General features: G+C 59.3%; 1 protein-coding gene across 3 annotated transcripts in view; it reads left to right on the top strand.

Moving 5' to 3' along the window:
• OGDH (oxoglutarate dehydrogenase) overlaps positions 1–11,278 on the top strand; it is a 44,384-nt gene extending 33,106 nt beyond the window's left edge. For all 3 annotated transcript variants that reach the window (XM_066354030.1, XM_066354032.1, XM_066354031.1), the window contains 18 exons: positions 250–404; positions 517–663; positions 986–1,076; positions 1,335–1,514; positions 3,136–3,264; positions 3,466–3,645; positions 3,944–4,096; positions 4,630–4,732; positions 4,833–4,961; positions 5,267–5,417; positions 5,633–5,760; positions 5,850–6,028; positions 6,133–6,204; positions 6,520–6,648; positions 7,015–7,087; positions 9,896–10,059; positions 10,141–10,295; positions 10,379–11,278. In XM_066354030.1, coding sequence (XP_066210127.1) covers positions 250–404; positions 517–663; positions 986–1,076; positions 1,335–1,514; positions 3,136–3,264; positions 3,466–3,645; positions 3,944–4,096; positions 4,630–4,732; positions 4,833–4,961; positions 5,267–5,417; positions 5,633–5,760; positions 5,850–6,028; positions 6,133–6,204; positions 6,520–6,648; positions 7,015–7,087; positions 9,896–10,059; positions 10,141–10,295; positions 10,379–10,499 — 2,439 coding nt within the window. In that variant the 3' untranslated portion in view covers positions 10,500–11,278. The remainder of the gene's footprint in view (positions 1–249; positions 405–516; positions 664–985; positions 1,077–1,334; positions 1,515–3,135; positions 3,265–3,465; positions 3,646–3,943; positions 4,097–4,629; positions 4,733–4,832; positions 4,962–5,266; positions 5,418–5,632; positions 5,761–5,849; positions 6,029–6,132; positions 6,205–6,519; positions 6,649–7,014; positions 7,088–9,895; positions 10,060–10,140; positions 10,296–10,378) is intronic.
• The last annotated feature ends 724 nt before the right edge of the window (positions 11,279–12,002 follow it).

The following is a 12,002-nucleotide window of genomic DNA, read 5'->3' on the forward strand; positions in this document are numbered from 1 at the left end:
AAGAAAACATTTCTGTGGGTTCTAATCCCAGCGGGTGTTCATTTCACATGTGAGAGGTCCCTGGTGCGTATGCATGAGCCCAGGGTGCCCGGCCATAACCAGCTTGCTCACCCTCCAGTGTCTGCCTTCCCTCTTCCTCTCGGGCCTTGGTGGGCACTGAGCACGGGGCTCCTGGTGCATCTGAAAGGGAAGCCTGGCCGTTCCTAGCCTGTACTGAGCGGGCGTTGATCTGTGCTGTGTGTGCAACAGATGGCCTACTGCCAGCACATCGGGGTGGAGTTCATGTTCATCAATGACCTGGAGCAGTGCCAGTGGATCCGGCAGAAGTTTGAGACACCCGGGGTCATGCAGTTCACCAGCGAGGAGAAGCGCACCCTCCTGGCCAGACTCGTGCGGTCCACCAGGTGGGGGCTGTGCTCAGGGTGTGTCCTTCACCCAGGGTGGGGCTCTGGCCCCTCGGGAGCGGGAGCGGGTCGGACCTGCGACTGCTCTTCAGGGCGGCTTGGTCCCCATCAGGTTTGAGGAGTTCCTGCAGCGGAAGTGGTCTTCCGAGAAGCGCTTTGGGCTGGAGGGCTGCGAGGTGCTGATCCCCGCCCTCAAGACCATCATCGATAAGTCGAGCGAGAACGGCGTGGACTACGTGATCATGGGGATGCCACACAGGTGCCTGCCCACCCCCCTGGTGCTCTCACCCCCTCAGCACCCCTGCCCAGGGTACCCGTCGTCCCAGCACCCCCTCGCCTTGCAGTCCCTGTCAGGCCAGGACCATGTGTGGTTCCACACGGACGTGGGGGCCTTGTGCCACACATCACTTAAGTGAAACCGAATGCCCCGTCAGGGTCACAGCAGAGGGAGACTGCGTGCCCCCCCAGCTGTGGTCTCAGCACCTCTCGGGCAGCAAACGAAGGTGCTGCCTGTCCCTCGGGGGGGGGGGGGTCGGGGCGCCTGGGGTGCTGCTCAGGCCCTGCTGACCCGTGTACTCCAGGGGGCGGCTGAACGTGCTGGCGAACGTCATCAGAAAGGAGCTGGAGCAGATCTTCTGCCAGTTCGACTCAAAGCTGGAGGCCGCCGATGAGGTGAGGCCCGGTGTCCTGTAGGAATGTCCAGTGCGGCTCAGCCCGCACGGCACCCTGGCTGTACCAGTTTCTCGGGGAAGACTTGCCAGGAGCTGGGACCTTCCACACCGTCCACAAAGCAGGCGGCCAAGGGCCAACCTCTGGGAGGATCAGAGGCCTGGCAGCCCCCACGTCTCCCCAACCCCTGGGTGGGAGCTTCCGGTGGGTTGTGGGAACGGAAGGGACGCGGCAGGGCTGTCACATGCTTCTTGTCCTCAGGGCTCTGGAGACGTGAAGTACCACCTGGGCATGTACCACCGGCGGATCAACCGTGTGACCGACAGGAACATCACCCTGTCGCTGGTGGCCAATCCTTCCCACCTGGAGGCTGCCGACCCTGTGGTGATGGGCAAGACCAAGGCTGAGCAGTTTTACTGCGGGGACACCGAGGGGAAGAAGGTACAGCACCAGGGCCGGGACGGAGCGTCGCCCTGGGCACGTTGAGGTCTGCCACAGGCCTGGGCAGGGCAGTGCTGGGACACCCACCCCGGGGCCACTCTCAGTGCCCCCGTGTCTGTGCCGTGCAGCTGTCGCGGTGGACAGAGCTGCTTTCACCGAGCGGGTGGGGAGAGTCTTTCCAGGCGAAGGGGGCACTGTGAATGGACAGGTGGGTGCCTGTGGAGCCACAGTTTCCAGGTGGGTGGTGTGACTACCCAGCGCCAGTGGTTGTATACAACCCCTCACGACTGACCACTGCCGTGTCTAACAGATCACGATCTCAAAGCCACACAGGCAGGAAAACCGTGTTTGCCAGCATGGGTGTGCGTTCTGGGGGTGCAAGGTTGGCAGCACGACCCTGCTTCTAGCTCCCACTCTCCCCAGAAAGGTCGTGCGGAAGCCAGGAACACGCAGTGGGGGGGCGAGCTGATACGGGGCTTCAGCAGGGGCCGTGGGGGAGCTGCGTGCAGCGTCCAGGGGAGTGAGAGGCAGTCACACCTCATCCACAGGGCAGGGAGTCGTGTCTGACTGGAGAACGCAGGAGCTGGGCAGGCAGGCAGGAAGTTCTCTGAGGTGCATAATGGGGTGAGGATCGAGGGTCAGACTAGGGGTGGAACCCAGGGTCAGCTGACAGGGCTGTAGCTGGAAACACCAGAGTCTGCTAGTCCTGTGCTCGGACCGTGACAAGAGGAGCTGGCGTCAGAGGTGATGGGCGCTGGGCTGTGCGGGCTTGAGCGCAGGCTGGGGTCTGTGCACTGATGGACACCCACCATAGAGCAGGTGTGGCCAGCAGGGAGGACGTCAGGCCTGGAGGCCTGGACGGTGTCACAGAAACTCAAATGGGCAGCTGACAAGGATGGCAGGGGCACTGGAGGTGTCGTGGGCAGGCCATCTGCACAGAGGTTGGAGATCCCGTGTGAACACGATCATAGACGTGTGTTTTCCAGCCTGCACTGTGGGGGCCTGGAGAGGCTCTCCAGGTGAGCAGGCAACACCCGGACTGGACTCAGGGTGCCGTCTGCAGGGACCAGGCTCCAGGACAGAGGTCCGATCGTGAGCTGGGGTCCTGGGGCAGGGTCTCACAGGACCCTGGAGACAATATGTATGGGGGGAAGGGGCACTGGGTTCCGCACATGGAGGTTCTCCAGGCACTGCCGCTGTCATCACCAAGGAGATAGGGTGAGTTTAAAGGGAGAGCAAAGCAGGCCTCCCTGGTGTGAGGCAGGCCACTGTTGAGTCTGGTCACGGGGGACCATCAGGACCCAAGACCCATCGGGGTGTGGAGCTGGGTGGGACTCAGCAGACGTGGGTGGTGCACGCACACCAGCACCCTCTGAGGTCTGGGCCTGCGTTGGCTTCCCGGGGGGGGGGGGGTCCTGTGTGTCATGTGCAGGGGTGGTGGCCATCAGCTGCTGGCTGGGAGGGGCTGGGGGTCTTTGTGCTCTTCTGCCACTTTCTTTCTAACTCTGAAATGATCTCAGAAAACGTTTTTGAAAAGTAAATTGTGACTTAATCTCCAGTGTGCCTATGGACATGGTGGTCAGGACCGTGCTGGATTTGCATCTTCCTTGCATATCTGCAGGTCATGTCCATCCTTCTGCACGGGGACGCTGCATTTGCCGGCCAGGGCATTGTGTACGAGACCTTCCACCTGAGTGACCTGCCGTCCTACACAACTCACGGCACTGTCCACGTGGTCGTCAACAACCAGGTAACCAAGTGGGGAAGGCCCCTGACCAGGCCATGGTGCTAGGTTTCTGATTCATTTAGCAATGCCCTTGCCCTTGGACCCACCCCCAGCCTGCCTGGCCATGCCTCTCATCTTCCCTGCCCCGCCCCCTGGACCCCTAGCTCCTGAGTCCCACGGAGTGGCTGGCCCTACCCACCCCTGGCCAGCCTGTGTCTCTTGCAGATCGGCTTCACCACAGACCCTCGCATGGCCCGCTCCTCACCCTACCCCACCGATGTGGCCCGCGTCGTGAACGCCCCCATTTTCCACGTGAACTCTGACGACCCAGAGGCTGTCATGTATGTGTGCAAGGTGGCTGCCGAGTGGAGGAGCACCTTCCACAAGGATGTGGTGGTGGACCTGGTGAGTGGCCGGGCCCTGAGCCCTGGTGTGTGGTCACATGCAGCCCCTCCTGAGGGCATCAAGAGTGTCGGGCCCGGATGAGTCAGCTGTGGAAGAGGGTAGTTGGGGTCCTGTCCCGGGACGTCCCCAGGTCCCTCTCGCTCTCTCTCACGTGACAGAGTAACTGTGGTGTGCAGGAGAGCGAGACGGGGCCTGATCCTGGAGGAGGTGGACCCAGGTGTCGCGTCGGGAGAGGCCGGTCTGCGCAGAACCCACGCCCTCCACGTGGTCCCTGACACTGGTGTCCCGCTGTCCTCAGGTGTGTTACCGGCGCAACGGCCACAACGAGATGGATGAGCCGATGTTCACGCAGCCACTCATGTACAAGCAGATCCGCAAGCAGAAGCCGGTGCTGCAGAAGTACGCAGAGCTGCTGGTGTCGCAGGGCGTGGTCAACCAGCCCGAGTACGAGGTGCGCAGCCCGGAAGCAGGCGCAGGGGCCAGCCGGGCAGAGCTCGCCGGCACAGTGGCTGGTCCACGTGAGGGCTCGCAAAAGACTTCCAGCTGCAGCGTTTCTCTGCAGAACATCTCGGGGTGGGGTGGGGTGGGGTGGGGTGGGGTGGGGTGCGGTGCGGCGTCTGAGGACCCACGGAGGAGCGGGGCCTGAGCACTGGGGCACAGGAGGGGGCTGCACATGCTGCTTTGCTGGTGGAGGCGAGTCCCGCGCAGGGGAGGGCCTGCGGGCCTGGTGGTTCTGCATGGCGCTGGTGGGAGGCCCGAGCAGGGGCTCAGAGGGAGAGCGAGGCAGCCGGCCCGGCAGCCTCCTCACAGGTGTGGGAAGGGCAGGTGCTGGCGAGGGCGCTGCTGGGCTCAGTTCTGCCACAGGACAGTGGGCGGGGCCGGGGCTCTCCTGAGCGGGGCAGGGAGTGTGGAGGGAAAGCCACAGGGCCACACTGCAGCCCGCGCCTGCTCGGAGCACCGCTGACACTGCACTGCGCCCTCCAGGAGGAGATCTCCAAGTACGACAAGATCTGTGAGGAGGCCTTTGCCCGGTCCAAGGACGAGAAGATCCTGCACATCAAGCACTGGCTGGACTCGCCCTGGCCTGGTGAGTGGGGGCACCGCCCACGGACCCTGCGGCCCAGGCCTCTCCACAGCCTCTCATGGGGCAGCTGTGGCCGGGCGTCAGTGTGTCCCTTCTGTCCTAGGCTTCTTCACCCTGGACGGGCAGCCCAGGAGCATGACCTGCCCCTCCACGGGCCTGGAAGAGGACATACTGACCCACATTGGGAACGTGGCCAGCTCCGTGCCCGTGGACAACTTCACCATTCACGGAGGTGAGGGCGCTGCACTGACCTTCAGAAGTGTTGGGCAGGTCCAGTGACGAGCGCTGACCAGCACGGGACCCAATCCCCATCCACCACGGTCCCTGCCTTGTCCAGGGCAGGAGCTGGTTGAATGCGGGAGCCCTCTCTCCCCCACCCCTGCCCAGCGTGTCCTTGCTGGCAGCGTGGAGGCAAGGATGGGCCGTCACAGCCTCTCCCTGACCCAGTGCCCACGCGTTCCCTTCCTCACACTCCTGGCGAGGCTGGCTGGTGACACGGGAGGCCAGGGCTGGCTGGTGAGCACCCCATGTCTGCAGGGCTGAGCCGGATCCTGAAAACCCGTGGTGAGATGGTGAAGAACCGGGTCGTGGACTGGGCCCTGGCGGAGTACATGGCCTTCGGCTCCCTGCTGAAGGAGGGCATCCACATCCGGCTGAGCGGCCAGGACGTGGAGCGGGGCACCTTCAGGTGAGGCTGCCGCCCTCGAGGTGGAAGAGGTGGGGGGGGAGTCAGGTGCTTCTCTTCCATAAGAACACTCCCCAGACACGGTCCTCAGGTCCACCTCGCAGGCCCAGAACACTCTCCTTGCTGGGATGTGGACACCCCTGTGAGGAACAGGGTGTGGGGTCTGCTTGCAGAGCAGAGGTATGGGGTCCTGCCTGCTCACCTGTCCTGTCCTGCAGCCACCGCCACCACGTGCTGCACGACCAGAACGTGGACAAGAAGACCTGCATCCCCATGAACCACTTGTGGCCCAACCAGGCCCCCTACACCGTGTGTAACAGCTCGTTGTCCGAATACGGGGTCCTGGGTGAGCGAGGCCCCCTCCCCACCCCCCCTCCTCTCCCCAGCCCATCCCACCCCCACCCCTTCCCTCCTGACACGCCTTTGGCCCCTCAGGCTTTGAGCTGGGCTTTGCCATGGCCAGCCCCAACGCTCTGGTGCTCTGGGAGGCTCAGTTTGGCGACTTCCACAACACGGCCCAGTGCATCATCGACCAGTTCATCTCCCCCGGGCAGGCCAAGTGGGTGCGGCAGAACGGCATCGTGCTGCTGCTGCCCCACGGCATGGAGGGCATGGTGAGCGGGCCGCCCCGCATGCATGGGGGGGGGGCACGTGCCAGCAGAGCAGCCACTCGGCGTCTTCAGACCACAGACGACAAGCCGTGACCCTTCGGTTGCAGGGCCCAGAGCACTCCTCGGCCAGGCCCGAGCGTTTCCTGCAGATGTGCAACGATGACCCGGATGTCCTGCCGGTGAGGGGGCACCTCCTAGGTGTCTGCTGTGTCCTGTGCAGTCTCTGGGGGGGGGGCACTGAGCTGGTGGCCCCAAGTGAGGCCTTCTGAAAGGCAGTGCGGCCGCCCTGACTGCCACCGCAGAAGCGTGTCTGGTGCAAACTCAGGCAATGGTAGTGACCCGAGTGACCAGGAGTCGGTCTGTCAGGACAGGGCTGGGCAGGGGTGGGACCTGCGTTAGCACAGGCCAGGCAGCTGTTGTCAGGAGGAGGACTGAGAACAGGAGGCAAGGCCGTAGTCCCCACGTGTCCCCTGAGCGTCCCTTCCTCACCGCAGAACCTCCAGGAGCCCAACTTCGACATCAGCCAGCTCTACGACTGCAACTGGGTGGTGGTCAACTGCTCCTCGCCCGGCAACTTCTTCCACGTGCTGCGCCGCCAGATCCTCCTGCCCTTCCGGAAGCCGGTCAGTGGGAGGGCGGACACGTGAGCGGGTGGCCGTAGGTGGCGTGCTGACCTTGGAAGACAGATGAAGCCAGCAGGGGCCCCTGAGGCAGGGTGTTGAATGATGACTGAGTGTGTGTGGGACACACCCCCCCTGCTGCTACGGGCTGAACAGGCTGAAGTACCAGGCCAGACTGGCTGCAGGCAGGAGCACCCTGGAAGGAAGGGGCTCTTTACTGGGCACAGGCAGGCTGGATGGGCTCTGGAGAAGTGGACACCAGCCAAGCAGGGCCCAGCCACTGAGGGCAGAGAGAGGTGGACGGGGAAGCTGCATCGTCCGTTTCCCTGAGGGCCTGCTCCATCATCAGCCTGTGGTTCTGTTTTTCAGTTAATCATCTTCACCCCCAAGTCCCTGCTGCGGCACCCTGAGGCCAGGACCAGCTTTGATGAGATGCTTCCAGGTGGGTGCGGGGATGGGCATTTCAGGGGTCTTGACTGCTGCTTTGTGGGGTTTTGGGGCTCATCCTGTGCCTCTCACTGTAGCCATTGCCACATTTCTGGTCATTGGGTGAACACCACCAAACACAGCACAGATGTCAGAGCTTGTGTGCAAGCTGGCCAAAAGGCGTGTCTCGCGTCTGCCCAGGTCTGAGGCCTTCGCCTGGAGCATCCCTAGGACCCCCTTAGAGGCAGTGAAATGAGTCTGAGCTTAGAGGTCACCCACCACCTGGGTTCTGCTTCTGGAGGCTGGCGCAGGTCACCTCCAGGGACAAAGAAAGGCACCAGGCGGGTAGGACATGCCAGCTAGTCCGCTCACTGGTACGAGGTGAGGCCCCTCACGTCCTCAGGCTCATGGGGCTAGGGGAGCCACCTCCTCCCAGCCATGGGGTCCCACTAACCATTGTTAAGTGGTGTTAGCACATTCACACTGTGCCGCCATCATCACCATCATCTCCAGAACTTCCGTCTTCCAAATTGAACCTCTGTCCCCTCCCCTCCCCCAGCCCCTGGTTATCACCATCCTCTCTGTCCCTGAATCTAAGCCCTCTAGGGACCTTCTATAAGAGGGATTGGGCAGTATTGGTCCTGTGTCTGGCTTATTTCATTAGCACGTGTCCTGAAGATTGAGCCACACTGGTGTCAGAATGTCTTTCCCTTTTCAGGCAGAAGGGTATTCCACTGTGTGTATCACGTTTGGTTTATACTTCATCTGTCAGTGAACACCTGGGTTGTTTTTACTTTTTTGGCTGTTGTGAATAATGCTATGAACATGGTGCATAAACATCTCCTTGAGTCCCTGCTTTTGATTTTTTTTGGATAAATACCCAAAGGTGGACTTGCTGGGTCATACAGAGTTTAATTTTAATTTTTCGAGGACTGCCTGCTGTTTTACGTAGTGGTTGCACCATTTTACATTCCTAACAGTGCACAAGGTGTCCACCTTTTCTGCATCCAGGCCCACACGTTCTTTTTGTTTGTTTGTTTCTTAAAATGGTCATCCTAATGGCCATAAATGGTATCTTTCTGGTTTTGATTTGCATTTCTTTCTTTTTTTTTTAATTTTTTATTTATTAATTTTAGAGAAGGGGGGGAGCAGGAAGCATCAACTCCCATATGTGCCTTGACTGGGCAGGCCCAGGGTTTCAAACTGGCAACCTCAGCATTCCAGGTAGACGCTTTATCCACTGCACCACCACAGGTCAGGCCTTGATTTGCATTTCCCTCGTGATTACTTATGTTGAGTATTTTTTCATCTGTTTGTTGGCTATTTGTATGTCTTTTTTGGAGAAATGTCTACTCAAGTCCTTTGTCCATATTTCAATCACTTTTTATTTTGTTGTTGAGTATGTTTGATATTAATACCTTGTTGGATATATGATGTGCAACTGTTTTCTCCTGTATTTGTCTTTGGATGCACAAGATGTTTAAATTTTCATGAAGTCAAGTGTGTCTATTTTTGTTGTTGTTACCTGTGCCTTTTATGTCATTTCTAAGAAATCATTGCCAAATCCACTGTTGTAAAGCTGTTGTCCTGTACTTTCTTCTAAGCATTATATGATTGTAGCTGTATTTTTAAGTCTTTGATCTGTTTTTGAGTTAATTTTGGCATATCTAGTAAGGGTCCAGCTCCGTTTGCACGTGTATATCAGTTTTCCCAGCACTATTGAAAAAACTGTCCTTTCCCCTTTGAATGGTCTTGATACTCTTGTCAAAAATCATTTGACCACAGTCTGGCCTGACATGTGGTGGCACAGTGGATAAAGCGCCGACCTGGGAACACTGAGGTCTCCAGTTCAAAACCCGGGGCTTACCTGGACAAGGCACATGTGGGAGTTGATGCTTCCTGCTCCTCCCCCCTTCTCTCTCTCTCTCTCTCTCTCTCTTATCTTTCTAAAAATGAATAAATTTTTTAAAAATCATTTGACCACAGTCTGGCCTGACTTGTGGTGGCGCAGTGGATAAAGCGTCGACCTGGAACACTGAGGTCACTGGTTGGAAACCCTGGGCTTGCCTGGTCAAGGCACATATGGGAGTTGATGCTTCCTGCTCCTCCCCTTTTTTCTCTCTTCTCTCTAAAATGAATAAATAAAAATCTAAAAAAAAATTTGACTACCTCTTTTCCCAGTTAGATGCCTTTTATTTCCTTTTTTGCCTGAGTGCTGGAGCTAGAACTCCCTCCCAGTGCTGTGCTGAGTGGAGGTGCTGGAGGGGCCCCAAGCTCTCAGTCTCTGTAACCACTGGCATCATGCTCGCTGTGGGTTTTCCCGTCTGGCCTTTACCATACAGAGGTCGTTTCCTTCTAATCCTAGCATGTTCCCTGTGTTTCACTAAGGGAGGCCTTCATTTTTGGATGTGGCTTCCCAAAGTCCACCTTTCCCCATGGTCACCATCCCATCCGTGAGCTTCTGACCATGTGCTGTGGTTGTGTAGGAAGTAGTATCAATGTCTGAGCTCCAGAGGGTGTGAGCAGAGTGGTCCTGGGATGTCTCCTAGCGCTGCTGCTGCCTGAAGTCTGAGAAGGGCTGTTCTGAAGGATGCGCTGGGCCACCTGCCTCCGAGGCTTGCCTCGCCCGCCAGCCGTTACCTCCCTGTGCTTCCCGAGTCTCTCGGTCTGGAGAACTCAAGGGCATCGGTGGGTGGCAGGAGGGGCCATCGCTGACTCTCAGAGCCACATGTTCTGGGTCAGCCCTGGCACCACCTGCTGTGTGGGCTCTCGCCATCCTGGGTGGGCCCAGCGTGCTCAGCCAAGTCTGGGGATTCTCTTGTAGGAACCCACTTCCAGCGGGTGATCCCAGAGGATGGCCCTGCAGGCCAGAACCCGGAAAACGTCAAGAGACTTCTGTTCTGTACTGGCAAGGTGTACTACGACCTCACCCGCGAGCGCAAAGCACGGAACATGGTGGACCAGGTGGCCATCACGAGGATCGAGCAGGTGCAGGCAGGCGGTGCCACAGCCGATGCATCCCTCCCCGGGTTTGGGCACCCTCACCTGACGGAGCCCCTCTCTCCCCAGCTGTCGCCGTTCCCCTTCGACCTGCTGCTGCAGGAGGTGCAGAAGTACCCCAACGCCGAGCTGGCCTGGTGCCAGGAGGAGCACAAGAACCAGGGCTACTACGACTACGTGAAGCCCCGGCTGCGGACCACGATCAGCCGTGCCAAGCCCGTGTGGTAGGCCGCAGCCCCCATGGGGACTGGAGGGGGGGAGGACACAGTCCCGGGGTGACCTTGCCATCGCCATCTGCCCCACCCAGGTATGCCGGCCGGGACCCAGCAGCCGCTCCTGCCACGGGGAACAAGAAGACCCACCTCACGGAGCTGCAGCGCCTGCTGGACACAGCCTTTGACCTGGACGCCTTCAAGAACTTCTCGTAGATGCTGCCTGGCCGCTGGTCTGCTGGCCTCCATGTCCACCACTGCCCTCGCTTCTCAAGAATACATAGTGCCTCAGTGCTGCCCACGCCTCTGCCCGTGCGCCACCTGCACACTCCCCGCGCTCAAGTAGGAACCAGGCCTCCGCCTCACAAGGCACCACTCCCCAGCTCCACGGCTTCCGTCCTCTGCGCAGCCTGTGCTGAGGCCATGGGTGGAGGGGAGAGAACCTGCAGGTGTCCTGGGAGGGGTGGCCAGCTCCATCCCCAGCTTCACCCTACCCAGCAAGGGGTCCTGCACCTGCAGGAGGTGGGGCCCCAGGCACCGTGCAGGAGCCATGGTCGTCAGAGCCCCTGCAGGGTGGGTGGGCGGCAGGGGGCGACCTAAGCCTGCCTGGCACAGAGAGGGCCGGTCTGCCCTCTGCAGCGTCCACTTCACCTCTCAGAGGGTCTAGGCCATGCGTGGGGCCCAAGGGTGGATGGTCAGGAGGTTCCACTTGGCCCCACAACCAGGGCACGGCTGCTGGTCTGAGTCCTCTCTGGTCACCCTCCACCTCGGTCCCCTGCACAGCCCAGACTTCTGTGTCCCTTTCATACAGTGGAGACCTGGAGCATTCTCTCTGCTGGCCAAAGCCGTTCAGGAGGGGAGGGGGCAGGAGGGGGCGGGGGCCTCCCAGCACCTGTCACAGGGACAGATCTGATTTATTTATTTTGGTTAAAAAAAAAAAAGCAAAACAACTTTGCTTTGCATTTGGCTTGACTCATAAACTAAGTTATCCATGGGCCTGTTTGCGAGTCATTCTTCACACCTGCCTTCTCCCCTGAAGCAGAGGCCTCTACCCTGCCTTCAGTGCATGCTGACCTCCTGTGCCGAGTGCCCACAGACCCGCCACCCTCTCCTTCCTGCCTCGTCTCCATGATCCACGCACGTCTTGCCAGGTGCCCTCCCACTCCATGTAAAAACGTGCTCTTGGGTCTGTACTTGACCAAGTGTGCCTCATGGGTCCCCCAGCACATCTGTTGTAGGTTAGCACCCCCGCCCAGAAGCCCAAGCAGCTCTGGAGGGGAGCTGGCCACACTAGCAGGGTCACCATCCTCCATGGGGTCCATTGTCTCTTCTTAAGAGTCCCAATCTGCCTGACCAGGAGGTGGTGCAGTGGATAGAGCATCGGTCTGGGATGCAGAAGACCCAGGTTCGAGACCCCAAGGTCACCAGCTTGAGCACAGGTTCATCTGGTTTGAGCAAAAGCTCACCAGCTTGGACCCAAGGTCGCTGGCTCGAGCAAGGGGTTACTCCGTCTGCTGAAGGCCTGTGGTCAAGGTACATATGAGAAAGCAATCAATGAACAACTAAGGCCTCACGATGAAAAACTGATGATTGATGCTTCTCATCTCTCTCTGTTCCTGTCTGTCCCTGTCTATCCCTCTCTCTGACTCTGTCTCTGTCCCTGTAAAAAAAAAAAAAAAGAGTCCCAATCTGCCTGACCAGGCAGTGGTGCAGTGGATA

Source organism: Saccopteryx leptura, chromosome 12 (genome assembly GCF_036850995.1).
Source record: "Saccopteryx leptura isolate mSacLep1 chromosome 12, mSacLep1_pri_phased_curated, whole genome shotgun sequence".
NCBI lineage: Eukaryota > Metazoa > Chordata > Mammalia > Chiroptera > Emballonuridae > Saccopteryx > Saccopteryx leptura.